This window comes from Callionymus lyra, chromosome 4 (genome assembly GCF_982586985.1).
Source record: "Callionymus lyra chromosome 4, fCalLyr1.hap1.1, whole genome shotgun sequence".
NCBI lineage: Eukaryota > Metazoa > Chordata > Actinopteri > Syngnathiformes > Callionymidae > Callionymus > Callionymus lyra.
The window spans coordinates 4,606,831-4,634,721 of NC_141821.1; the positions used below are offsets into that span (position 1 = coordinate 4,606,831).

The 27,891-nt window shown below is 39.1% G+C and overlaps 3 protein-coding genes across 6 annotated transcripts in view; all 3 read right to left on the bottom strand.

Annotated features, from left to right (window-relative positions):
- Nucleotides 1-4,689, bottom strand: part of ehbp1l1a (EH domain binding protein 1-like 1a) — a 42,869-nt gene extending 38,180 nt beyond the window's left edge. For 2 of the 4 annotated variants that reach the window (XM_087788521.1, XM_087788519.1), the window contains exon 1: nucleotides 4,336-4,689. In XM_087788521.1, coding sequence (XP_087644647.1) covers nucleotides 4,336-4,439 — 104 coding nt within the window. In that variant the 5' untranslated portion in view covers nucleotides 4,440-4,689. The remainder of the gene's footprint in view (nucleotides 1-4,335) is intronic. The other 2 variants (XM_087788522.1, XM_087788523.1) reach the window with 2 other exon arrangements.
- A 10,070-nt stretch (nucleotides 4,690-14,759) lies between these two features.
- taf6l (TAF6-like RNA polymerase II, p300/CBP-associated factor (PCAF)-associated factor) lies at nucleotides 14,760-23,328 on the bottom strand. Its single transcript, XM_087788518.1, has 12 exons — nucleotides 23,088-23,328; nucleotides 22,598-22,759; nucleotides 22,430-22,516; nucleotides 22,222-22,372; nucleotides 21,857-21,907; nucleotides 21,323-21,417; nucleotides 21,168-21,242; nucleotides 19,987-20,207; nucleotides 19,796-19,928; nucleotides 19,598-19,726; nucleotides 17,412-17,899; nucleotides 14,760-15,157 (listed from the first exon to the last, which is right to left on the bottom strand). Exons 2-12 carry the CDS (start codon nucleotides 22,742-22,744, stop codon nucleotides 14,797-14,799), a joined length of 1,938 nt encoding a protein of 645 aa, XP_087644644.1. The 5' UTR covers nucleotides 22,745-22,759; nucleotides 23,088-23,328; the 3' UTR covers nucleotides 14,760-14,796.
- A 215-nt stretch (nucleotides 23,329-23,543) lies between these two features.
- cth1 (cysteine three histidine 1) lies at nucleotides 23,544-26,722 on the bottom strand. The gene is made up of 3 exons (XM_087790271.1): nucleotides 26,575-26,722; nucleotides 25,656-25,903; nucleotides 23,544-24,789 (listed from the first exon to the last, which is right to left on the bottom strand). The coding sequence occupies exons 2-3, from the start codon at nucleotides 25,662-25,664 to the stop codon at nucleotides 23,833-23,835; spliced, it is 966 nt and encodes a 321-aa protein (XP_087646397.1). The 5' UTR covers nucleotides 25,665-25,903; nucleotides 26,575-26,722; the 3' UTR covers nucleotides 23,544-23,832.
- Between the last annotated feature and the right edge of the window lie 1,169 nt (nucleotides 26,723-27,891).

The window sequence follows — 27,891 nt, forward strand, 5'->3', positions numbered from 1 at the left end:
CGAGAGCTCAGAGCAGACACTAGAGTGACAGTCGACCCGTCAGAACCGAGAGCTCAGAGCAGACACTAGAGTGTCAGTCGACCCGTCAGAACCGAGAGCTCAGAGCAGACGCTAGAGTGACAGTCGACCCGTCAGAACCCAGAGCTCAGACGCTAGAGTGACAGTCGACCCGTCAGAACCGAGAGCTCAGAGCAGACACTAGAGTGTCAGTCGACCCGTCAGAACCGAGAGCTCAGAGCAGACGCTAGAGTGACAGTCGACCCGTCAGAACCCAGAGCTCAGACGCTAGAGTGACAGTCGACCCGTCAGAACCGAGAGCTCGGACGCTAGAGTGACAGTCGACCCGTCAGAACCCAGAGCTCAGAGCAGACACTAGAGTGTCAGTCGACCCGTCAGAACCGAGAGCTCAGACACTAGAGTGACAGTCGACCCGTCAGAACCGAGAGCTCAGACGCTAGAGTGACAGTCGACCCGTCAGAACCGAGCGTGTCGATGCTGGTTCTTCTGCTCGTGTGCAACAACAAGAGGCAGGAAGTGCAGCAGCAAGTCAGGGCTGGATTATTGAAACACATGTCGTGAGTAACGATGACGAGTCAGAAGACAGAAGCAGTCGCACCAGAACAGATGGATCGCAGCCTTGTTGCTTAATGAGGTCAAAGATGGAGGTTCTGTCAGATTAAAGCTTATCTTGTTGTCTTGTTTACAGGCGTCTTAAACACACCATTAAAGTAAATGAATAAACCTTTGAATTTCCTTTTCTACATATATAGGTTTTTAATGTCAATTTCTCTAATTTTGCTGTCGAGAGATTTAAAAATCAGGAGCAAGTAAAAATTGCTGCTTAAAACTAAAAAGGTTTTTTGCAGATAAAACGATTCATAAATATAAATTTAAAAAAAGTCTTCATGTCTACATGATTAGAAATATAAACCTAATAAAACACCAGATAAAGAAACTCAAGTACAAGAAGAAACTCCACGATAATGAATAAAAAGCAATAATGATGTATTTTCAATGAACAGCTTCATTTGAGAACACACTAAAATATAGATAAATGTGATCTCAATACAAAGTGAATCAGCTGTACTTACATGTACAAATACATCATGACACTGCAAAATGAAGTAGAGATTCTCCTTCTCACACTCGTTTGATGTCACTTTAGAGGAGATGAAAGTGGTCGTCATAGCAACAGGTCAAGAGGTGACAAGAGTTACTTTACTTCACGACAGGCATAACGTTTACATTTTTTGTGATGTATAGTAATACTGCAGTAACAAGTATATATGTGTAGTATTGTCCAGTACTTGACTCTGGTGTTGCAGAATTTACAGACCCTTTTGACGAAGTCGCAACTGTTTTCATTTGTTTTTAAAAACCAAAATATGTCCAAACATGTCACTGTATCCTCTTGTCCTCAGTCATCACCAGGATCTCGTGGTATCTTTGCGAATTTAACAAGTTAAACACGTTTCCAGGAGTGTATATTGTCAAGAATATGATTTGATATGTATAACAATACAGGGTCAACAATACAATATATAGTAATACTGTAGTAACAAGGATATATATATGTAGTATTGTCCAGTACTTGACTCTGGTGTTGTGATAGTGTAGTAACAAGTATATATGTGTAATATTGTCCAGTACTTGACTCTGGTGTTGTGATAGTGTAGTAACAAGTATATATGTGTAGTATTGTCCAGTACTTGACTCTGGTGTTGTGATAGTGTAGTAACAAGTATATATGTGTAGTATTGTCCAGTACTTGACTCTGGTGTTGTGATAGTGTAGTAACAAGTATATATGTGTAGTATTGTCCAGTACTTGACTCTGGTGTTGTGATAGTGTAGTAACAAGTATATATGTGTAGTATTGTCCAGTACTTGACTCTGGTGTTGTGATAGTGTAGTAACAAGTATATATGTGTAGTATTGTCCAGTACTTGACTCTGGTGTTGTAGTATTTACAGACCACATGACTCTTGATGAAGTCGTAACTGCTTTCATTTGTTTTCAAACCTAAATATGTCCAAACATCAGCTTTAAAAGCTGCTGGACTCACTGTATCCTCTCGTCCTCAGTCATCGCCACAGTTTCCTTTAATTGTTAATAAAAAAATGTTTTATAAAAACGCTATTGAATTCCAAAAATTAATAATAAAACAACTCTGCATAAATAAAATGTGATTTTAAAGCAAAAAACTATATTTTAATACGTATATATACTGCTGTTAATTACCGATAAAGTATTGTGAAAAAAGTTCTATTTAAGGTATAAATATTTCCTCAGTCTTTTTTCTAACAATACACTTTAGTGTTAAAAGTAAACCTTTATTTTTGCTAAATTCATGGATTTATAACATGTTTTCAAATATTTGTTCATGAAACAAATCAATTAAAACTTGAATCTCTGGAAATATTTCCAACATATTCCACGAGGTCAGCGTTTACTTTACAAAAGATAAAAAAGATCGAGAACCTTGATTTAAAATGAGGAAGAAGATGTTTGGATCTAGAGAAGCTCTGAGAGGTCAAACCCCTGAACAGATGTCGTGATGTTTGTTTTAGGGTTTGTTGTGTCAGATGTTTGGTTGAAGGGTTTTTAAGGACAAACAAGGAAAGTGTTTCAGTTTAGCTGGAGGCTGAACAACAGGTTCCTCCTGCTGTCAATCACTCTGATGTTGGGGGTTCAGTCAGGTTCCTCCTGCTGTCAATCACTCTGATGTTGGGGGTTCAATTAGGTTCCTCCTGCTGTCAATCACTCTGATGTCGGGGGTTCAGTCAGGTTCCTCCTGCTGTCAATCACTCTGATGTTGGGGGTTCAGTCAGGTTCCTCCTGCTGTCAATCACTCTGATGTCGGGGGTTCAGTCAGGTTCTTCCTGCTGTCAATCACTCTGATGTCGGGGGGTTCAGTCAGGTTCCTCCTGCTGTTAATCACTCTGTCATGTCAGGGGTTCAGTCAGGTTCCTCCTGCTGTCAATCACTCTGATGTCGGGGGTTCAGTCAGGTTCCTCCTGCTGTAAATCACTCTGTCATGTCAGGGGTTCAGTCAGGTTCCTCCTGCTGTCAATCACTCTGATGTTGGGGGTTCAGTCAGGTTCCTCCTGCTGTCAATCACTCTGTCATGTCAGGGGTTCAGTCAGGTTCCTCCTGCTGTCAATCACTCTGTCATGTCAGGGGTTCAGTCAGGTTCCTCCTGCTGTCAATCACTCTGATGTTGGGGGTTCAGTCAGGTTCCTCCTGCTGTCAATCACTCTGTCATGTCAGGGGTTCAGTCAGGTTCCTCCTGCTGTCAATCACTCTCATGTTGGGGGGTTCAGTCAGGTTCCTCCTGCTCTCAATCACTCTGATGTTTGGGGTTCAGTCAGGTTCCTCCTGCTGTCAATCACTCTGTCATGTTGGGGGGTTCAGTCAGGTTCCTCCTGCTGTCAATCACTCTGATGTTGGGGGTTCAGTCAGGTTCCTCCTGCTGTTAATCACTCTGATGTTGGGGGGTTCAGTCAGGTTCCTCCTGCTGTCAATCACTCTGATGTTTGGGGTTCAGTCAGGTTCCTCCTGCTGTCAATCACTCTGATGTTGGGGGTTCAGTCAGGTCCCTCCTGCTGTCAATCACTCTGTCATGTTGGGGCGCTCAGTCAGGTTCCTCCTGCTGTCAATCACTCTGATGTTGAGGGGTTCAGTCAGGTTCCTCCTGCTGTCAATCACTCTGTCATGTTGGGGGGTTCAGTCAGGTTCCTCCTGCTGTCAATCACTCTGATGTTGGGGGTTCAGTCAGGTTCCTCCTGCTGTCAATCACTCTGATGTTGGGGGTTCAGTCAGGTTCCTCCTGCTGTCAATCACTCTGATGTTGGGGGTTCAGTCAGGTTCCTCCTGCTGTCAATCACTCTGTCATGTCAGGGGTTCAGTCAGGTTCCTCCTGCTGTCAATCACTCTGATGTCGGGGGTTCAGTCAGGTTCCTCCTGCTGTCAATCACTCTGATGTCAGGGGTTCAGTCAGGTTCCTCCTGCTGTCAATCACTCTGATGTTGGGGGGTCACGAGATGTCTCGCGACTCACGCGGAAGTCATCTTGATCTAAATAACTGTGACGTCATGACTGAAATAACGCGTCATTACTCATGTGTTTACTTGGATTAAAGTTTTTACGCTCGATGTATGAAACATTCAATTTCAACATTTAATTCAAACGTAACACAAACGTTTTAATTAATAAAAATGTTTATTTTAATATCGACTCATTGTTTGTGGAATTATTTTCGTGTGTCTTTGTTGCGTGTGTTGTTGTTAGATCGAGTTAAACTCGAACACTTTGACGATTAAAGACAAAAACTCACCATTTGTCGCAACATTCGAGCATCAGTTCCGTGAACGACGCCGCGAACTGGAACTTGGCGGCTTTCTTCCCCACCCGCTGCAGCCGCTTCCACACGGAGCTCATGTTCCCGAGTGACTCTCGTCCGCCCGGACCTTCGTGACCCGCTCCAGGGATGTTCGCTCCTCTCGGTTCCGAGACCGACCTGACGCGCGCCTCGAGAAGCTCCACCTGTGGACACTGACGGCTCTGGGACGGTCCCTCCCCGCCCGCGCTCTCGCCCGCCTCCTCGCGGCCAACAAAACAAACACACGCCTCTGATCGGAGCGTCAAGTTGGATGTGAACACAACCCCGGAAACGGATGCGAAAGGTCTACAAAATAAGACTCCGGTTCAGCGTTTATTGAAAGGAATACAAAACAGGATTGTTTTGTGTAGCTGTAGAAGTACAATATATATCGATGTGAATGAAAACAATACAATTCATTTAATTTAATAAAATATGTGTAACAAGGTTCGTACATCGTAAATTGACCATTTGAAACCACTTTTGAAAAAATTAACCACAAGTAATTAAAAAGGTTTAGAGACAATTTTACACAAATGATTTTGGTGAAAAACTTCCCTTAAATTGTGCTAATAGTTGTTTTTAAATGACAAAAATACACTGTGTCTCCTACATGTTGCCTGTGACCACGTTCTCGTTTCAAAATAAAAACATGTTACCAGATGTTTTTAAGCTTGAAACTAATGTCTTATCTATCATGTGTTTATGTTTTAAAGACTTAAAAGATTATTTTGAGACATTTTGATGCCATTAAGGCACTTTTTGATCATGAATTGAATACCTTTTCAGACTTTTTAAGGACCCGAGGGAACCCTGTGTAAACTCCAGTGAATATTTATAAAATTAATTACATTAAAATGAGACGAAGAGTTTAAGGAAGGAAGGAAGGAAGGAAGGAAGGAAGGAAGGAAGGCCGAGGATCAGAGAAGTGTTTTCATCGTCCGTTTATAAAAGTCATCTTTAAAGAATATTTCTCTCTTTAACTTCTACCGCTTTTTTTTGTTTCATACCTTTATTTTGAAGATATTATGGGATTGATTCACATGTTCTCAGATATATTATTGAATTTTATAATTGTATCGTTTGTTTCTTTCACTTTTGTACAAACTGAGTTTCAAACATGTGTTGTTTTTAGTGTTTGTTACGTTTTAAACACTGACATCTTTATAACGGTATCAACTTCTCACGCGATGTAATACATTTAATGATCCAGTTTAACTACGTCCTGGATATGACCTTCCAGGGGTCATTTACAAACATTTTGAAATAAATGTGCAATTTTATTGTGAAAGAACGCACTTCCTGATGCAGCAGAATCCAGTGTATTGTCGCAGCTTGACTGTCGTCAGGCCTGTGAACATAAACAGTGACTTCATGTCACTTTAATGACTCAAAACAACAGATCTTTTTAAAAACATATGACCAACAGAAACACTTTGAAAATGACTATCATTGAAACTCTTGAATGAGGTTTAGTGTCAACAAACGATCACTTCAATCCAGAGCAAACATCCTGACAATAGTCCTGGAGGACAAAACACAAGTTAGAGGTTCAGGAAAAATCCCTCTCGGACCAGAGTTGATCCCGACGGGTCTATTTATAAGCTTTGATTGACAGGCTCGGCAGCTGAGAGTCACGTAAACACCATCGTTGGAACATCAGCGAGTCTTTGTGTCAGAGATCAGAACTTCTCAGATGTGTCTCGACTGGACGAGACAAGAAGAAGTTTTGCTCGTCATCGACGTGTTTTCACCGGTTCTCGCTCGTCTGGGAAAAGTTTACTGAACTAAAAACTTTAGTGATGACATCATCAGGCAACAATGATGGTTCATGTTCACAGACACACAAACACGATAAAGTGTCGACACGCCCAACACTGATCTGACATCAGTTTCTCTGCCTGGACCAGACAAGAACAACCGTTGACTCGCCAGGTCTTTATCAGGAAGTATTCAAATGTTAAAACTTTTATTTAAGCGTTATTTTGAATCATTTAATTCCATTATTTAATTGTATAAAGGTTGAATTTGTTTTTTGTTTTTTTAAACATTTTCTAAAGTTTTATGTTAGTTAAAGTCGAAAAAAGGATGTACAAATACAGTCTGATATTCTCATTCCAATAATAATAAAAAAAAACTAATGTTCTACTTAAAATATTTCTTCATTCATAGCCTTTTAAATTCAATGTAAAAATGGTACAAAAGTGCCAAAAGACAACGAGCCAATCACGCGACGCGCTGATGATCATGTGACAATGTACTGTGGAAGCATCGTCTTGTGTAACATTTTTATATTGAATTTAAAAGGCTATAAATTACAAATGCTTTATAAAAATATATATATTTTTGAATGGTTGTCATTAGAATATCAAACTTTGTTTAAAGAAATGTTTAATGGATTACGTTTAAAAATATTTTTCATCAGAAATTAATATTTCCGTAGTATAATTTTATTTTTAAATTACTAGTAAATGTCTTTATAGATATTATTGTACTGATTATACGTCATGCATTGAAATGGGAGTTTATGGATGATGTACTTCAATACATGCTTTTATATATATATCATTTTATGCTGACAATTGTTTGTATAGTTTATATAGATATTTATGTAGCGTATATATGTCATGTAATGCTGTGGGTGTTTATATATTATGTACTTACATGGATATCTGCTTAGCATATATATTATACTACAACATGTGTTTTATATATTTAGTAGTTTCTATACAATATATGGAATATATCAAACTATATTTAAAAATAAATACTCAAAAATTAAGTTTGAAAATATTCTTTTTTTTAAATTAAACATGAAACTAATTCAATCTTTAAAGATGTAATTTGTTACATTCGATTTAAAAATCAATAAAAAGCCTAAAAAACGTTTAAACATTTGTATTAAACCTGTTAATATTCCGACAACATCCATGTTCTTCTACAGTCAACGGTTTGCAGTGAAACGAACATCATCCAGATGTTTTCAGAGCAACATCTGTACTTGTTTGAATAACAGAGTTGCTGGAAAGGAGCCAGAGGTCGACTAATGAAGAAACAACTGTTTAAACGTCAATATTTCCTGGAGTCTGAGCCACTGAAGCTCGTAGCGTCGCAGCTCGTGACAAAAGTTCCGTCGATACTTATGATGTGTTTTATGAACGGGTCGCTGGACTCGGATCAGGAATCACGACACGACGCTTTTTCCACAACAACAGTCGCTCTGTCTGCGAACGTCACGCTACATATTTGTGGAATTAAAGGAAGATACTGCCTGAAAACATATGTAGCTTAGCATTAGCATAACTGTTCATTTCGTTGAACGTTTAGGTTGATAAACATAAATCATCTTTAGCTTAGCATTAGCATAACTCTTCATTTCATTGAACGTTTAGGTTGATAAACATAAATCATCTTTAGCTTAGCATTAGCATAACTGTTCATTTTGTTGAACGTTTAGGTTGATAAACATAAAACATCTTTAGCTTAGCATTAGCATAACTGTTCATTTCGTTGAACGTTTAGGTTGATAAACATAAAACATCTGGAACGATTTGTTATAACAGTGATAATAAACTTCAGCGATAATAAACTTTAAGTCATCAAAATAGTTAAGTAATAAAACAGAGCTAAGTGTAATTCAAACATATAGCGTACTAGCTAGGACCAGATGAAAGCTAACATGCTACTGGCTAACGTAACTTAAAGTGTAGAATCAGTTTTGTAAATAAATCAAGATTATCTTTTAAACAAAAAAGCAGCAGTTGTCATAGAAGTTGAATAAATACATTAGATTTAACAATAATCTGGCGTTAGTTTAGTATCAAGTATTAGCACATACGTTTCAATGCAAGCTAGTAAAACTGAGACGTGTTCATGCTAGAGAAATATTGTATGATAGACAAACATTTCTTAAGATAATAAAGAAATAAGTTGATCATTTATACGACAAAGTTGTGAAAACATCAAATCAATTTCAAAAATGTTTTCATTTGTGAAGCTATCGATGCTTAAACATTAGCATCACTTTCTAAACCTTTTGCAAAGTGACGATTCTACGAACAGACATGCTGCTAATATTCGTGAGAATAAAAATATACAAATGTGTTCTTTTAAATAATAAAAGAAAAATCATATTTAGATCATAAAAGTAGTGTTTTAGCTAATGTGCTAATGTGGCTAATAGGACAGTTTTGTTGTGGATATAAGGTGTAAAGATACAAACTAATATTTGTGTTATTATAGCATTAATGTTATATCACGTAGAAACTGGACAAGCTAATGTCGTAGCATGAGTCGCTTCCAGCTTCTGTGCTAACACAAGTATCAATAAAGTTATATCCATGCGAGCAGGAGAGACTTGAACCTATGGTTGAGCAGAAGCTTTAGGTCTGAACTTGCTCAAGGGAAGCGAACAGAAGACCACGAGTGACCTCGTGATCGTTGATCAGACGCTGAAGCGAGAAGTTCTTCTCAGCAGTGGAACGAGTCGATGGAAATGATCAGTGAATAATGAAGATATTTATACGTTCACTTTTAATTTCCAAGAACGAGGAAGCGCATGACGGGGTAACCGGACCCCGCGGGTCATCACGCCCCCCCGTCTCCGCTCGCGACCTCCGTAAATATAGAGCAGATAATCCACACCTGCCGGCTGTCAATCACCAGAATAAGGTCAGGAGGTAAACAGTGATGTTCCCGACACCCGCCACCGCGACCTTTGACCCCCAACACATGAACCTGTCGATCCTTTATCACGTGAATATGAAACATATCGAGAATCAGAAATAAATACATGTTTTTAAAACATACTTGGAAACTAGTACATGAAAGAGGAAGAGAAATAACTCATGATAATAGAAATACTTCATTGCCGAGATTGTATAAACAACATAGGTTGTGATTAAAATAGTATTTGGTATGTATTTAAATAAATATAATATATGTATGTGTATATATTGTGTACTTTTACATATATATGCTTAGTAAATGTATATTTATTATACTATATCATGTTATGTCATTTTGTTGTTATTAAAGTCCATGTATAATTGTCTATGCAGTATAATCTTTAAATATATATATTTCGGTAGTATATACTGTATATATGTGACCGGAATTTATATATAGGCATATATATTGTACTATATCACGTAATACATTATTGTGTTATAACTTGTATACAGATATATGTGTAGTAGAATTGTTTTTCATATATATTCTTTTTTATAACGACATGTTTCTATAGATATTAATGAAGTATGAACGCTGCAAATTATGTATTTGAAGTACTTATGCGTCAGTGTAGCAATATCTTTGCGATATTTTGCTACAGACTAAATAAACAATTGTTTTGTTATTATTTTTGGCTTTGCCACTTTTTTACTGATATTCCTTCATTTTCTATGTACAAATAGTTAGATATGTATATATATGTATCAGAACATGTACAGAAAATGCCTAAAACCTTGTAGGAAATACACAAATAAATTATATTTGAAGCAGTACTAGTTAGAGCTGAAACATTAAGAAGTAAATACACAGTAACATTGATAAACTGTTGGTATGTGTGTCAGAGTCACGTGACCGCCGTGATCACCGTCAGTCATCTATTCGTCACTCTGGAGCACAATGACTCTCACAGTGACGTCACAACATGACACGAACAAAGATGATAAACTCATGAAAAATGCTATAATATAGTTTATGCTTTAAACAAGGATTAGCTATTTTTTATACGAATGAAACACGTGAACACGTTATTTGTTTCATATTTGGACAAATACTCTGATCTGATGTTTGTTTAAAAACAATGAAGAAACTTAACGACATCTTGCGGTCAAAGATGGTTTTACGCGTCGCTCGATGATGACGCACTTTTTATTTTCTTTGGTTTCGAATTTAAAAACTGTATTAAAAGCATCTAATGAATTAGAATTGGAAATATTATACAACAAATGATTTACTAAAATAATTATACGAGTTAATACATTTATTTTAGAAGTTTTCTGTGGATTTGCCGTTTCGTGAGCGAATTTAAAATGTTTTTATTTATTTTTAATACGTTTGTTCTTTAAGTATCATTCTGTAAAGAATCTTGATTCTATCTTTAATAATAAAAATGTTGTACATTTGTTTATAAATACCTTGTTAGATCAGTTCCATGTTCTATCTCCTTGCAAAATAAAGTTATCTCAGTATTTTAGTCGTTATGGAAATAAATGCAAGCTCCGTCTTCAACTCTCACCGACTCCTGTACGACCAGCAGTTTAAACAGCCGCCGTATAATAGCAAGAGATTACAAACTCTTCAAAATTTCAACCAATTACAACCAGAAATATAACAAAGAAATGAACATACGAGACACTGTCTTTTGTGTCAGAGTCCACTAGATGTCACTCTCGGATATGATCTATTGCTTTGGGCTTCTTTTCTATTGAACCATCTTCAAGCTTCGTGAAGCTTCACCACATATACTTTATATAAAGACAGACGTAGGATATCAGCAGTTTAATGTACTTTCGTGATCATGAAAGTAGTGTCGGGCGTAAAGAAGTCAGACCTGGTCTCAGGACTCTATGACAGGCTGCAGGTCCGACCCAGAGCTCCTCAGCTCAGCAGAGACGGTGCAGATGGAGGAGGTGTAGCGTCGCTCTTCTTCTTCTTCTTCTTCTTCCTCTTGTTTCTCACTGGTCAGCTGGTCCAGGTTGAGTCCCTGCAGCTGACCATCTTCGGAGCCGCAGAGGAGTCGGACCAGAGCACGGACCTGAGGAACCTGCAGAACCAGCTCCTTTAGGCTGAGAAGAACCACCAGACCTGTGAGCAGGTAACCTGTGCAGAGAGAAACATCTCCAGGGTCGAGAAATAACAAAAACATCTGGCAGTCGTGGTGTGTATTAGCAAGAATCTGTCGTATCACGATACAGGGTCAACGATACTAGATATAGTAATACTGTAGTAATGAGGATATATATAGTATATATAGGATGTATAGTGTCGTCCAGTACTTGACTCTGGTGTTGTAGTATTTACAGACCACATGACTCTTGATGAAGTCATAACTTCTTTCATTTGTTTTGAAACCAAAATATGTCCAAACATCAGCTTTAAAAGCTGCTGGAGTCACTGTATCCTCTCGTCCTCAGTCATCACCAGTATCTTGTGGGATCTTTGCCAATTAAACAAGTTAAACATGTTTCTAGGAGTGTGTATTGTCAAGAATATGATTTGATATGTATCACAATACAGGGTCAACAATACCATATATAGTAATACTGTAGTAACAAGGATATATTTGTAGTATTGTCCAGTACTTGACTCTCGTGTTGTGATAGTGTAGTAACAAGTGTATATGTGTAGTATTGTCCAGTACTTGACACTGGTGTTGTGATAGTGTAGTAACAAGTATATATGTGTAATATTGTCCAGTACTTGACTCTGGTGTTGTGATAGTGTAGTAACAAGTGTATATGTGTAGTATTGTCCAGTACTTGACCCTGGTGTTGTAGTATTTACAGACCACATGACTCTTGATGAAGTCGTAACTGCTTTCATTTGTTTTGAAACCAAAATATGTCCAAACATCAGCTTTAAAAGCTGCTGATGTCACTGTATCCTCTCGTCCTCAGTCATCACCAGTATCTTGTGGGATCTTTGCCAATTAAACAAGTTAAACATGTTTCTAGGAGTGTGTATTGTCAAGAATATGATTTGATATGTATCACAATACAGGGTCAACAATACCATATATAGTAATACTGTAGTAACAAGGATATATTTGTAGTATTGTCCAGTACTTGACTCTGGTGTTGTGATAGTGTAGTAACAAGTGTATATGTGTGGTATTGTCCAGTACTTGACTCTGGTGTTGTGATGGTGTAGTAACAAGTATATATGTGTAGTATTGTCCAGTACTTGACTCTGGTGTTGTGATAGTGTAGTAACAAGTATATATGTGTAATATTGTCCAGTACTTGACTCTGGTGTTGTGATAGTGTAGTAACAAGTATATATGTGTAGTATTGTCCAGTACTTGACTCTGGTGTTGTGATAGTGTAGTAACAAGTGTATATGTGTAGTATTGTCCAGTACTTGACTCTAGTGTTGTGATAGTGTAGTAACAAGTATATATGTGTAATATTGTCCAGTACTTGACTCTGGTGTTGTGATAGTGTAGTAACAAGTATATATGTGTAATATTGTCCAGTACTTGACTCTGGTGTTGTGATAGTGTAGTAACAAGTATATATGTGTAGTATTGTCCAGTACTTGACTCTGGTGTTGCAGTATTTACAGACCACATGAGTCTTGACGAAGTCGTAACTGCTTTCATTTGTTTTCAAACCAAAATATGTCCAAACATCTGCTTTAAAAGCTGCTGGAGTCACTGTATCCTCTCGTCCTCAGTCACTCATTTCATTGTCATCAAGAGACACAAAGTGTTTTCTTGCATCGACACTGACCAGCAGAGAGGAGTTGGACCCCCTGTCCTGCTCCGGGACCTGGAGAGCTGCTGCCGGGCCCCACGGTGCTGAGGGTCAGGAAGCAGAAGAAGAGCGAGTCCAGGAAGCTCCAGCGCGGCTGCCGAGTCCAGACCAGCACGGCGGGCAGAACCAGCACCAGGACCAGCACCAGCACAGACAGGAGGGCGGAGTGGACCAGAGCGGCCTGGGGCGGGGGGGCACAGCGAGGTGGGGGGGTGAGGAGGTGGGAGAGACAGGTGAGGAGGTGGAGGAGGAGGTGGGAGAGACAGGTGAGGAGCAGGAGCGTCAGAGGGATCCCTAGACCGCAGTAGAAGACCAGGAACATCTTGGCCTTGTCCGACCGGAGCGAGTAGGAGTCTGCGCCTGAAGAGAAGATGAAGGTTAAGTTAAGTATTTTATTAATTTAATACTTTTGTGTCCCGACCATCATATTGTCGAGACACGTACAAATACTTCAGAAAGCAGTTTAAATTTTTAACAAATATTAACACCAGGAATATTTGTCACTTTAGAAAAAACAAATGAATAAAAATACATTAAATAATTTTTACTTAAACCATTAAATAACAATGTTTACTATAAATATATACTAGTGTCATCAAATGTGTGTTTCTGACATTAGATTGTGTTCGTGCATGTGTGTGTCTTGTGTGTGTAAACAAGTGTGTTTCATCTGTGTGTGAACGTGCATGTGTATGTGTATGTTTGTTCATGTGCGTGTTTGTGCATGTGTGTGAACATGCGTGTTTGTGTGCGCCGGGGGTGTGTGTGAACGTGCATGTGTATGTGTATGTTTGTTCATGTGCGTGTTTGTGCATGTGTGTGAACATGCGTGTTTGTGTGCGCCGGGGGTGTGTGTGAACGTGCATGTTCGTGTGTGTGTGTGTTCATGTGTGTGTGTGTGCGTGAACGTGCATGTTCGTCTCTGTGGGAACATGTGTGTGTGAGTGCGTGTGTGTGTGAACGTGCATGTTCGTGTGTGTGTGAACATGTGTGTACGTGTGTTCATGTGTATGTTTGTGCAAGTGTGTGTGCTCTGATGGGTGTGTGCATGGGGGTTCTTGCGAGTGTTGGTGTCTGTGTGTGTGTGAACGTGCATTATCGTCTGTATGTAAACGTGTGTGTGTAGCATGTGTGTGTTCATGTGTGTGTTTGTGCGAGTGTGTGTGTGTGCGTCACCTGTGGTGGTGAGCGTGAGGACGACGAAGTACAGCGAGGAGGTGAAGCTCCACTGACGTGAGACGCCCGAGCGAGGAGCAGACGAGCAGCGAGTCAGCAGCTCCTCCAGCTCCCTCTCCTGCACACACCGGTTCTCCTGCAGGAAGGAGCGTCTCAGCTCCAGCGCCTGTTGCTGCAGCTGCTGCTCCAGAGGCAGCTCCAGCAGCTGGAAGAGCAGGGAGCCCAGCAGCAGCAGCAACAGGTAGCAGACGCTCAAGCAACACAACACTCTGCCGGCCGGAGAGACGGCCATGACTGAGCAACACGACACCCAGACCCTCTGAAATATTCAGGACGTGGATCAGGTGAACAGGAAGTCGATCTGGCGAACAGGAAGTCGATCTGGCGAACAGGAAGTCGATCTGGCGAACAGGAAGTCGATCAGGTGAACAGGAAGTCGATCTGGCGAACAGGAAGTCGATTAGGTGAACAGGAAGTCGATCTGGCGAACAGGAAGTCGATCAGGTGAACAGGAAGTCGATCTGGCGAACAGGAAGTCGATTAGGTGAACAGGAAGTCGATCTGGCGAACAGGAAGTCGATCAGGTGAACAGGAAGTCGATTAGGTGAACAGGAAGTCGATCTGGCGAACAGGAAGTCGATCTGGCGAACAGGAAGTCGATCAGGTGAACAGGAAGTCGACCTGCGAGACTCACAAAACTCACAGTCAGTGACACGAGACAAAAGGGTTTTATTCAGGGGGTGCGAGCGTGACCCCGTCACAGAGGGAGGTACAGCGAGTAGTGCGAGCAGGTCCAGCTGCGCACGGGTCTGCTCACGCGTCCGATCACCGGCAGCTTGTGGGCGTAGGCGCGAGGCGGGGGGGCGGCGGCGGGCGAGGGGGAGAAGGTGGTCTGGAAGGGGCGTCGGCCCTGGCAGCGCCGGCCCATCTGCCGACCCCCGATCAGGAAGGAGACGACGGGGGGTCCGGCCTGAGGCGGGGACGTGAAGCGGGGTTTGGGGAAGACGTTGCGGGACGGACCGGGCGGACGAGGACCCGAGCGCGACGACGAGTAGGTTCTGGAGCGTTGAAGAGACGAGGAGGAGGACGAGGAGCAGGAGGAGGAGCGAGGCAACGACCTGGAGACACAGAGTCAGGAACGTCTCAGTGGAAGTGGAATAAATAAAGTCAGTTAAATCATTTCTATACGTTTGAATTGCGACACGGATCAGTCATGTGATCGTCTGTGTGACGCTTGATTGGCCGAGAGTTCGATCCAGTAGCTCGGTGCTCTGTTGATATTGTCTGTTGAAACTTTGATACATTTTTATATTGAATTTAAAAGACTAGAAAAAAAATATTTAAATTAGAAAAAAAGAAGATTTATTGGAATAAGAACATTAAAGTGTAAAAAGAAAAGTGTCCATTGGGCACAAAGTTTCAACTATATTGATATAGTTCCATAGTAACCTTTGACCTCTGCCTGCAAGTTTATCACATTAAATGTTAATATTAAACACGTTAAAGACATGAAAGAGAAAATACCTGGTGTCACTGGTTTGTCTAAATATATTCTTTAAATTAATTAATTCTATCTTTTCATACGGAAACGTTTGTTTTTTATTTAAAAATTCTAATATTTCCTAAGTAAATAACTATTTTATATTTCAATTCTAGTAATTAAAAAATAAATGTTATGAATAAAAGGTTTGTTTAAAAGTTCATTTTTTAATTCAATATATAAATGTTGGTAATAATAGTGTCACCAGACTATACCAATGGAGTACCGAGCAAGTTTGATCGAACTTTCAGCCAATCGTGCGACTTGCAGACGGTCATGTGACTGTTGGGTCAAAAACATCCTTATATTGAATTTAAAATAATAAAAATGGTTATACAGTATATTATAACATATATAATAATAAAATCAAACATTAAGAAAATACTAAACTCTTTTTAATTATAAAATAAAATATTATAGAAATGATAAATACGGTTTATTTTATTTTAATTACTGGAGTGAGAATGTAAAACTAATTTAATTTAGAATTTATTTTATCATAAAACAAAAGTATATATAAAACATTTTCAATGTAAAACTCATTTAATTTAGAATTTATTTTATTATAAAACAAAAGTATATATAAAACATTTTCAATGTAAAACTCATTTAATTTAGAATTTATTTTATTATAAAACAAAAGTATATATAAAACATTTTCAATGTAAAACTCATTTAATTTAGAATTTATTTTATTATAAAACAAAAGTATATATAAAACATTTTCAATGTAAAACTCATTTAATTTAGAATTTATTTTATCATAAAACAAAAGTATATATAAAACATTTTCAATGTAAAACTCATTTAATTTAGAATTTATTTTATTATAAAACAAAAGTATATATAAAACATTTTCAATGTAAAACTCATTTAATTTAGAATTTATTTTATCATAAAACAAAAGTATATATAAAACATTTTCAATGTAAAACTCATTTAATTTAGAATTTATTTTATCATAAAACAAAAGTATATATAAAACATTTTCAATGTAAAACTCATTTAATTTAGAATTTATTTTATTATAAAACAAAAGTATATATAAAACATTTTCAATGTAAAACTCATTTAATTTAGAATTTATTTTATTATAAAACAAAAGTATATATAAAACATTTTCAATGTAAAACTCATTTAATTTAGAATTTATTTTATTATAAAACAAAAGTATATATAAAACATTTTCAATGTAAAACTCATTTAATTTAGAATTTATTTTATCATAAAACAAAAGTATATATAAAACATTTTCAATGTAAAACTCATTTAATTTAGAATTTATTTTATTATAAAACAAAAGTATATATAAAACATTTTCAATGTAAAACTCATTTAATTTAGAATTTATTTTATCATAAAACAAAAGTATATATAAAACATTTTCAATGTAAAACTCATTTAATTTAGAATTTATTTTATCATAAAACAAAAGTATATATAAAACATTTTCAATGTAAAACTCATTTAATTTAGAATTTATTTTATCATAAAACAAAAGTATATATAAAACATTTTCAATGTAAAACTCATTTAATTTAGAATTTATTTTATTATAAAACAAAAGTATATATAAAACATTTTCAATGTAAAACTCATTTAATTTAGAATTTATTTTATCATAAAACAAAAGTATATATAAAACATTTTCAATGTAAAACTCATTTAATTTAGAATTTATTTTATCATAAAACAAAAGTATATATAAAACATTTTCAACCTAAAACTCATTTAATGAAATTCTTATTTAGAAATAAATCCCTAAAAACACCAAAAATGTTACATTTTAAATGTTAAATTCTTTCAATATTTGAAGGATGTTCTGGGTTTACCGTCCCGGTCCGGTGGCAGCCAGACTGGGCGGGGTCGGGTCGGTCCGAGGACTCCCGTCCTGTCGGGGGCTGATGTTCAGGTTGGCCGTCAGCTGCGGCATCTTCCTGGCGGTCTCGGGGTTGGGGGCCGGTCCGGGCGGCTCCTTCCTGGCGTCGGCGGCTTGTGACGGCGCGCAGGACGGGTTGCTCCAGGACCCGGGACCGGTGCTGAACCGGACCGCCAGGCTGTCCCCAAAGAAGGAGTAGAGTTCGCAGTACATGGCGGGGAGGGGGACGGGGGTCCACTCCTCCCAGGGGCAGCCGGCGCCGCCCGCCTGCAGGTGGCTGGCGATGCCCAGCGCCGCCTCGGACAGCGGCTCGGGAGGAGGACTGAGACCCGGGGAGCTGACCCGATGTCCCGGAGCGGCTGCTGATCCAGGAGCAGCACTGGAGGCACCATCTGCTGACTGGGACAGAGCCTTCATCTTCAGCAGGCGCTCTACTGCCACCTAGAGGACAAACAGTGGAAGTACGTATTGACTGAGTTAAAAACATTCTATTCCATAAATTTGTATCTTAAACTGTTTTTATAAAATGAGAGAAAATACTTGGAATGAAATACAAATTAAAAAAGTAATAATGAGTTTAAAATATGACATAAAAATCAGAATAGTGACATGTTGTGGTTAAAAATAATAATAGATTTTTATCGACTTTAACAAATGCTTTATGTCAGTGGCTCCCAACCGTCGGTTCGGGGGCTGGTCCAGGCATCGATCTAGAACTGCTCAGAAAAAAAACTAAAAAAAACCATTTAATTTCTCTTGTTTTGATAATATTTCACGATGTTCAACAACATTGTATCAATTTGTTTTGGGGCTTTTAAGACAAGTTTAATTTTTGTTTGATTTATATTTAAATATGAACCAGGCCTGCATAGAATAAAATATAATTATTTACAATAAACATGCAAGTGCGTTTGTTTATTTTTGTGTTGCAATTTATCTCACTGCTAAATTGGCGATGACTAAGCATGAGAGGATACAGTGGACTCTTTTAAAGGTGATGTTTGGACATATTTTGGTTTGAAAACAAATGAAAGCAGTTATGACTTCGTCAAGAGTCATGTGGTCTGTAAATACTACAACACCAGAGTCAAGTACTGGACAATACTACACATATATACTTGTTACTACAGTATCTCAACACCAGAGTCAAGTAATTGACAATATTACACATATATACTTGTTACTACAGTATCTCAACACCAGAGTCAAGTACTGGACAATATTACACATACTGTATATACTTGTTACTACATTATCACAACACCAGAGTCAAGTACTGGACAATACTACACATGTATACTTGTTACTACACTATCACAACACCAGAGTCAAGTACTGGACAATACTACACATATATACTTGTTACTACACTATCACAACACCAGAGTCAAGTACTGGACAATACTACACATATATACTTGTTACTACACTATCACAACACCAGAGTCAAGTACTGGACAATACTACACATATATACTTGTTACTACAGTATCACAACACCAGAGTCAAGTACTGGACAATACTACACATATATACTTGTTACTACACTATCACAACACCAGAGTCAAGTACTGGACAATACTACACATATATACTTGTTACTACACTATCACAACACCAGAGTCAAGTACTGGACAATACTACACATATATACTTGTTACTACACTATCACAACACCAGAGTCAAGTACTGGACAATACTACAAATACATCCTCGTTACTACACTATCACAACACCAGAGTCAAGTACTGGACAATACTACACATATATACTTGTTACTACACTATCACAACACCAGAGTCAAGTACTGGACAATACTACACATATATACTTGTTACTACACTATCACAACACCAGAGTCTAGTACTGGACAATACTACAAATACATCCTCGTTACTACAGTATCACAATATATCGTACCATTGACCCTGAATACGTATCGAATCAACAGATTCTTGACAATACACAGCACTTATCAATAAATCCTCTGTGTTGTCTTTCTTTCAAGTTCTACCTTCAATATAATTCTGTGGCTAAGATATTTATCATATATTAACCACATGCATCTTTACGATTCACAATATCAACATGAACATTCATCCATTTTGATTCAGGACCACCGTCGTCCTACAGTCTCACCAAGATGGCTCCGTAGACCTTGTGTCCGTCTGCTTTGACCTGAGCGTTGGACACGGAGTAGTCGTCCAGCACCGCCTGCAGGTTGGCCCAGTAGGCAGGAAGGTGAGGGAAGAGGACTCTCTCCACGGCCTGTGAGGAGACATGTTCTGGCTCAGTCGGTCTGAAACTCTCAGAGGTTTGAAGGCCTCGCCGACGTACCTTCCATCCTAACGCGTGGAGACCCACCACGGCTCCATAGTGGGAGCACAGGGGCCTCACAGGGTCGGACAGAACCTTCTGCAGGGACAGCAGGATCTGGTGGTAGAGGCCGCTCACCAGATCACCATGAGTCCTGAAACATAGAAGAAACGATGACCATCCATGGATCAGAGAAGACGTGATGTTCTCACCAGAAGATGTGGCTCAGCAGCAGAGCGGCGTAGTCCCTGAGGGTCCAGTGATCGTTCAGTGGGTTGATGGACGCGGCCAGAGGCTCCAGGATGCAGTACATGACGCTGGACACCAGGCTGCGCACGTACGAGCCCAGGTAGAGGTACGGGTTCTGGACCAGGCTCTTGACCATGTGGAGGAGCCGGTTCAGCTGGTCCAGGTCGTGACTCACAGACTTCACCTGCACATCAGAGAGGAGGGATTAGAACTTTATGAACAATGTTTTTGAATGATTTTAGAATTTTTAGGTTCTAAACAGAAAAATGTAAAAATGAAGAAAGAAAACATATTCAATACTTTTAAATTTGAATCCTTCTAAATTCCATATATAAATGTTGGCGTAATAGTGTCACCAGACCAAACCAACAGAGCACCGAGCCACTGGATCGACGACAGTCTGAGTCGCTTGATATCAACATTTTTATTTTAATGTATAAGGCTACAGATTAAAACATATTGAATTAAAATATATATATATATATATATATATATATATATATATATATATATATATATATATCTTACTCTATGTGAAAATAGAAGAGCATCCATCTTGAAAAAATATATTAAAATACATATATACTGTGTATATATATATTTTTATTACCAAAAAATAATAATTCAAAATTTCAATATAGAAATTATTTAATTCAATTAGTCGCCAAAAAGACAACAATATCTCAATACATGCTTTCAAAGTTTTAACCATTCAATATATTGATATACTTTCATAGTTTATTAAATTAAAATGTATATAATCATCTTCTATTAGTGTTTAATAGAGAGTTCTTTTTAAAAATGCAAAATACTGAGTCATTGGTTTGGAGTTAGAAACACATTAAAGAACATTGAAGGAGAAAATAAGTATTTTTATGTGTTCCTTTGGATTGTTTCGCTCAAAATCAACAGAGTAATGTTTATGTGGATGATCTATAAAGATGTGTTTAAAATAAGAATAGAGATTATCATTAAAACAATTGTACAGACACTTCAAGTCATGTCAGAGGATAGAAATTCTATAAAATGTTAAAGTGGTGAAGAATAAAAAGACAATTTAACAATCATTATCACATTTCCTGTTAAGAGACAGATTGTAAATATTCATTTGTTTGTATTTGTAGTTTGAGAGTTTGAAACGTACTCCACTGATGACGTAGACGAAGTAGGGCAGCAGGGCCGCGATCTTGGAATTAGACTGCAGGTCCAGCAGCGCCGCCTGTGGAAAACGAAACAAGTCATTTAAGGAACGACATTCAACAACAACTTCCTCTCGAGACTCGTCATCATCTTGCTCACCTTCATGAGGTGCGGGTCGTCTCCGAGGATCGCTCGAGTCATCTGCTGGTAGTACTTTAACAAGTCCTCGGACAGCGACTGCACAGCTGTGGGAACTGTGAGGGAATCAAGTTCAAATCATCATGCACCAGGAGGGGTCAAACTCAAAAGATAATTTAACCATGCAAGTTACAAGACAAACAAAATCTGTATTTACCAAACTTTCTGTAACAGAAGTACACGTTTTTTTTTTTTTTTGGAGGCTCAATTTATCGCAATTATATCTGTTTTTGTTAACCTTTGAACTTTCGACATAAGTTTTGCTTTTACAGGAATTCTGTGTATAATCGTAGACATCAATAAACTCTGTTCCTTATCTCGTCTTAAACATCTGAATAGGTCACAAAAATTAACATGAATCTACTTTAATAGGTCGCAACGATACTTGAGTTTTAAATGTCTGAAATTACACAGACAACTATGAAGAACACAGTAATACTGTATGTCTCCACTTTAAAACAACTGATTATAGTTTAAGGAAAATAAAAGTCTCACCAGTTCCTTGATGTTCTAGGTTTCCTTTCCCATCCAGGTATGACACGTTCACTAATAAAAGAAATCAAAATAAAGAGAAATCAGCCAGTGATGCAAAAAGAATAACCTATAATTATTTTGTGGTGTCGTGGAAATACACTATGAAATAAAATTGGATTAATTAAACACAATAAAATATGATAAAATGACCTGTAAACTAGAGTTTAAAGTGAATGTTTTTATTTGACAAAGATGTGCATTAATCACTAAATCAACAGTGACGAATATTCAGTATATTAAACATGATACAGATATTTGTGTTGTTAGGCAAGTTTTACATTTAAGTTGTGTATAATAAACTACAAAATATATACGGGTCTCATTACCTCGCACCAGCGTCTCCGCACATCCTTTGGGGATGTTGGTGGCGAGAGCCAACTCTACTAAATTAATCTCTCGCTCTTCCACGAAGAAAAGTTCTCCTTCCTTCAACGAGCGGAACGGCAGCGAGTCCTGAGCTCCGTGTCCACAGACGGCCTGTAGACAGCAGGTGAGTCAACGCTGACCAGACTTCATTCAGGTCCAGAGACTCACCTCCACTTTGCTCCAGCGTAGAGCTCTGTTGAAGTCCTCCACCGTCAGCTTCCTCCTCTTGGCGTGTCTCATGAACTGGGAGCTGCTCTGTTGTAGGAGAACAAACACAAACACTTGACCATCTTCTGTTTAAACACGTCATCACTGAAGTGACCTCCTCGTCCTCACCTGGGTCGCCTCCCTCAGCCGGTAACACACGTCCTCCGCCAGCAGACTCGCCACATCGTCGCCCAGTTCGACGCCCGAACTCTCGGCCATCAGCTTGACGGACTCCCGCGACACCTCTGCGAAGCGACGCTCGTCCCGGTCCACCATGATGCTCACCCCAGGCTGGACGGAACCAGAACACGAGACACACCAGCTGTGGTTGATTTAAGTCCGGATCAGATGAACGTGTGTCACTTTTAACCTGGAGTATATGGACCGGAAATGTCCCTTTTATATTGACGGATGTTTAGTTCATTTTAACGTGTTTGAGAGAAAAACTTATTTTGCAATAACCACGTATTTAACTAGTGTTTACTATAGTTTAAGTTCATTAGTTTTTCCTCCATTGTTGATCCGCTAGCAAACAATAACACCGGTCGTAGCTAGCTATAAAAACAGTTTAGTACAAGTTAAAATGAACTTTAATGAGTCAGTATTTTTGCTTCTTTACCCGTCTTGGTGTTTTCTGATGTTTCTCAGACGAAGCAGAGAAGATTCATGTACAGATATACATATATATATGTACAGATATAGCTTCGTTTAGCGGCCGAAGTCAAGTTAGCAACAGCTGGAAACCATCAATACGGGTTAAATCGTCTTCTCGGTAGGAAAATACTAATTTTAATTGAAGCTTCACTTACATTTCAAGTCAGTTAAGGCTATAAATCTCAGCTAAAAGTAGTGTTGATGTAGGGTAGCGTCGCTGCGTAAAGATGACGTCAGCCTCATTACGAGCGCTGATTGGCTAGTCTGGGGGAATTAATGGTGCGCGTTTAAAGTGCGACGAGGCGTTAAAAACAGTTAAACAAAAAAATAAATAAACTGAAAGATTGCATTTCGTCAGTCTGACCCGGTCATCGTGGTCAAGCTTTTTAAACAGCGCAAGAATCACGTGGAAACACAAAAGTAAGGTTTTAAAATTTAGTTTATTCACGACACTGAAGTCAGACACTCAGTGGTTCTTATGTACAAACAGTTAAAGCACAAGTTAAAGTGGCTCCAGAGAAACATCTACGACCAGAGAAACCGTCTCACTCTGATCTGATCTACAGCGGCTCGGTTCAAGTCCTGCTTGACCTGCTGACAAACTGCATATTTAAAAAAGAAAAAAGTTTTAAAAAAGTTGAGAAAAATGTTAAAATATATATATACAGATCTATACAAAAAGGGGTCGTGACTCGAGTGCAGGGGGGTCTTCAGAGTGCTCGGTTGTCCCAGATCTCCTGGGCCTTGTTGCTCTCCAGCTTCTGCAGGTGCAGGGCGAGCGGCAGCAGCAGGTCGCTCAGGTGCTGGCTGGAGAAGGTGAAGGCGTTGTGGGCGGTGGCTTCGGTCGGGGTGTCCAGCGGGGAGGCCGGCGGCGGCGAGGAGGAGGTGGAGGAGATGGGCGAGGAGGTGAAGGGGGACGTGGGCGAGGGTAGACCACAGCTGCCGGTGGTCCTGGGACTGAAGTCGGCGCCGTCCCTCTGCTCCGTCTTCACCTTGCTGGGCAGGCCGTGCTGGAAGCGGCACCGCGTGCCGTACAAGCAGAAGCCGAAGGAGCTGAAGGTGCGGCACAGAGCGCCCTTGGGCTTCCACTCTTTGGGGGGCGGGGGTTGGTTCTGGGGGCTGAGGGTGGGCGTCGGGGCCTCGCCGCCGGGGCTGGGCGACCCGACGCAAGTGGCATCGCCTTCCACGTGCAGGAAGTTGCAACGCGTGCCGAAGGGGCAGACGCCGAACGAGCGGAAGGTGCGGCACGGGATGTTGCGGCGCCGGCGCTGAGCCGGACGCTGCTCGCTCGGGCTGTGGACGAAGAGGCAGCGGTTGCCGTAGTAACAGGAGCCGGTGGTGTGGAAGCTCCGGCACAACTCCGTCTTGTACTTGGGGTGGCGGAAGGGCACGTGGAGCTCGTGGAGGCCGTGGGCGAACTGGCAGCGCTCGGCGTACTTGCAGCAGCCCGAGGTGGAGTAGGTGGTGCACAGCTCCGTCTTGTAGCGCGTGGACCAGACCCAGGGGATCAGGGGCGAGGAGGAGTCCACCAGGGGGAGCAGGGCCTTGGCCAGGGACACGCCTCCCTCGCCACCTTTGCCCAAGTCCTCGTCGGAGTCCTCGCTGGACAGCAGGTTGTCGACCAGCTCGTGGTCCTGGTAGTACGGCAGGAACAGGTCGTCGCTCGTCTGGAGGAAGGCGAGGGAAAAGTTGAGGTCAAAGGTCATCTTTTGTTAAACTGTTGATCCAAACAATCATTCGATATAAACAATGATAGTTTTCTACATTATACATTTCCATTTAGCCAACTAATTATCTTATAGACAGATTTATTGACCCCTCCGTCGTAAGTTTTCATATTTAATTCAAACACATTTTAGGCCTTTTTAATTAGTCCTTCATGTTCATTCATTTCGCCTAAAAACTAAAGTATCAAGGTTTCCATTTATCTTAATAAACTGTGACGACACATCATTAGTCTTGACGGACCCTCACGGTAGATTATGAGGCCCCTGAGGAAATTATCATGTTTTTAAGAGACGCAGTTATTGTTCATTTATTGATAAGAATGTAAAACTGAACATTTGTTAATGTATTATTTTGCATTTAATCAAAAATAATCCTGGGGGCAGGAGTTGAGTAAAAGTATCATGATGTTACTATTCTATGTTAGTCTTTGATCTGTCCTTTATCTTTAGACTTAGATTGTAGCATCTTGTTATTTCCCTTTATTTCTTTGTTCTTTTTCTTATGAAAAATTGCTGTGGCTAATTGGAAAAAAACGTTCTATAAACATGGATAAAGTTCTACCTAACTTATATACAGCAAATATTAATGTACAAGTCAGTTTTCTATTATTCATTTATGTCAGTCAATGTTTTAATGGATCCACTGTGGATTTTTATTATTAAACAATAATATTTTTTATTAAAGTTTAGAATCAATATATTGAATAGTTTACACAACCGTTTTAAACTCAACGAGCCTAGAAATTAACGAGAAAAAAAACCCAAAAACGAATGAATATATATATATTTTTAAAGGTGTCACTCACGTCAATCATGGCTGCCGGCGGTGAGTGGAGGGTCTTCGGGAGAGAAGCGGGTCTGGGTCTGGATCTGGATCTGGGTCTCGGAGCTGCTGGAGCGGCAGGGACTGGAACTCTGAGGCACTGGAGTCACAAGCAAAGACAAGAGACTCTCGCTGCGTTTTTTAAACCGTCCTCAGACTCGCGCCTTCCGCCTCCAAACGAGGTTCAGGTGCGCGCGGGGGCGGGGCTAACGGCGGCGACGGGGGGCGGAGCTAGAGAGACGACAGGAAGTTTCTCTTTACGGTCATGTCGTAACACGTCATCATTGAGTTCGAGAGATAAAACTTTATTGATCATATTCTTATTAATAATATAAGGATACATCGCATTGAAAGGTATTTAAATGTCATTTTTGTTTGATTAAAAATTTAAATTAAATTAAAAATTCAGGTTGAAGAAATAGATTTACGTTACTTGTAAAATTAATTAAAAACACATTCCAAAGATATTATGCATTTTTCAAGGATTAACAGAATATTTTTTGACTGTTTATGAACGTTTACAACAACTTATAACAAGGTTTATAAAGCATTCTACTTGGTTTACATAATACCTTAATAAAACTTAACATATTATTGACTAAAAATACCTGATAGTCATTTTAACTTTATCTCGTTTAAAAACTCATTATTCAGGCATATCAATTATCCCAGAGCTGAAATAATAATAATAACAGTTTTAAAACTGTCTAATTTTACGATTCAATTCAGATTCGTTTTATTTTTAACTTCACAAGTTAAACTGTTGCCAACGCATGATAATAAACCATCATAACATCTAATAAGCCTAAGAAATGCATCATATTTTATTACAGATAAATGTTAACATAGACAGTGACTAGTATTTCCATCTGAAGAGGAGGTACTGTGTCAAAGCTACTCACCTCAAGATGGCAAAATTCCTTTGGGAAATTCTGGAATATATATAGTTATATAGATATATATATATCTATATATAGAATTATGAGTCGACCAAGCTGTTGTCCACTTGGACGCAACGACAATAAAGGCTTCAACACCCAGAGTAAAACTCTGATGCTTCCTTGCTAATAAAAAGAATTGATATAGAATCCCAGCAAAAAGGAGTAACTGGTGAGAAGAAGTACTTTAATTTAACAGGTCAACTTTAAAGTAATGGAGCTTTCATGTATTTCCTTTGTTACAAGGAAAGTATAAGAAGAATAAGTTTAAAAGATGAACGTGGTTTTAGATCAAATCATCATTTGTAGAAATAATCCAGTGGAACCGACCGTTCCTCATGATGCCCTGAATCAACACCAGTCTTGAATACACTCTCCAGCCTCCAGCTGTTTGTAGGTCTGAGGAAACACTTCATCCAGCAAACGTTCTAATTAAAAGCCGTCTGTTGGGAAACGGAGAAAAGCAAATAAATGAAGCTTCCCTCAATAAAACCCTTGAAACCCAGTGAAACGTAAAGAAAAATGTTGTCTTTAAACTGAGCCTGAGAAACCTGGGTGTTGTATTTGATAAAGACATGTCTCTAGTTCAACACTGAAGAAAACTGACCAGAAACTGTTTCCTTCAACTGAGAAAAATCTCTAAATTTAGGAAAATGTTGTCACAACATGATCTGGATCTTATAATCCATGTGTTTGTTTCTTCTCGTCTGGACTATTGTAACAGTTTATTTTCATGTCTTAACAAGAAGGATGTGTGTCGCCTGCAGTTCATACAAAACTCTGCAGCCAGAATTCTGAGCTGCTCTAGTAGAAGAACTCACATTTCTCCTTCAAACTCTTCACTGGCTGCCAGTTTCTTTCAGGATCATTTTAAAATTCTGGTTCTTACTTTCAGATCTATTCATGGTCAGACCTTCCATCAGTGATCTGATCCAGACTTACACCCCAGCTCGGGCTCTGAGGTCTGTGGATCAGAATCTACTGATGGTTCCTGAACTTCAGGACCAGAGGAGAGAAATCCTTCCAGACTGTTGCTCCTAAGCTTTGGAACCATCTCTGTGTTTGATGATCTACTGACTCCTTCAAGAAACGTCTCTGTGTTTGATGATCTACTGACTCCTTCAAGAAACATCTCTGTGTTTGATGATCTACTGACTCCTTCAAGAAACATCTCTGTGTTTGATGATCTACTGACTCCTTCAAGAAACATCTGTGTTTGATGATCTACTGACTCCTTCAAGAAACATCTGTGTTTGATGATCTACTGACTCCTTCAAGAAA

Excerpts from the sequence above, each read along its gene's own strand:
- taf6l (XM_087788518.1), bottom strand. The coding sequence starts at position 22,744 with ATGGTGGACCGGGACGAGCGTCGCTTCGCAGAGGTGTCGCGGGAGTCC. Across the intron at positions 22,517-22,597 it reads GGCTGAGGGAGGCGACCCAG|AGCAGCTCCCAGTTCATGAG; the intron begins GTGAGGACGAGG and ends CTCCTACAACAG. Across the intron at positions 21,243-21,322 it reads ACGACCCGCACCTCATGAAG|GCGGCGCTGCTGGACCTGCA; the intron begins GTGAGCAAGATG and ends CGTTTTCCACAG.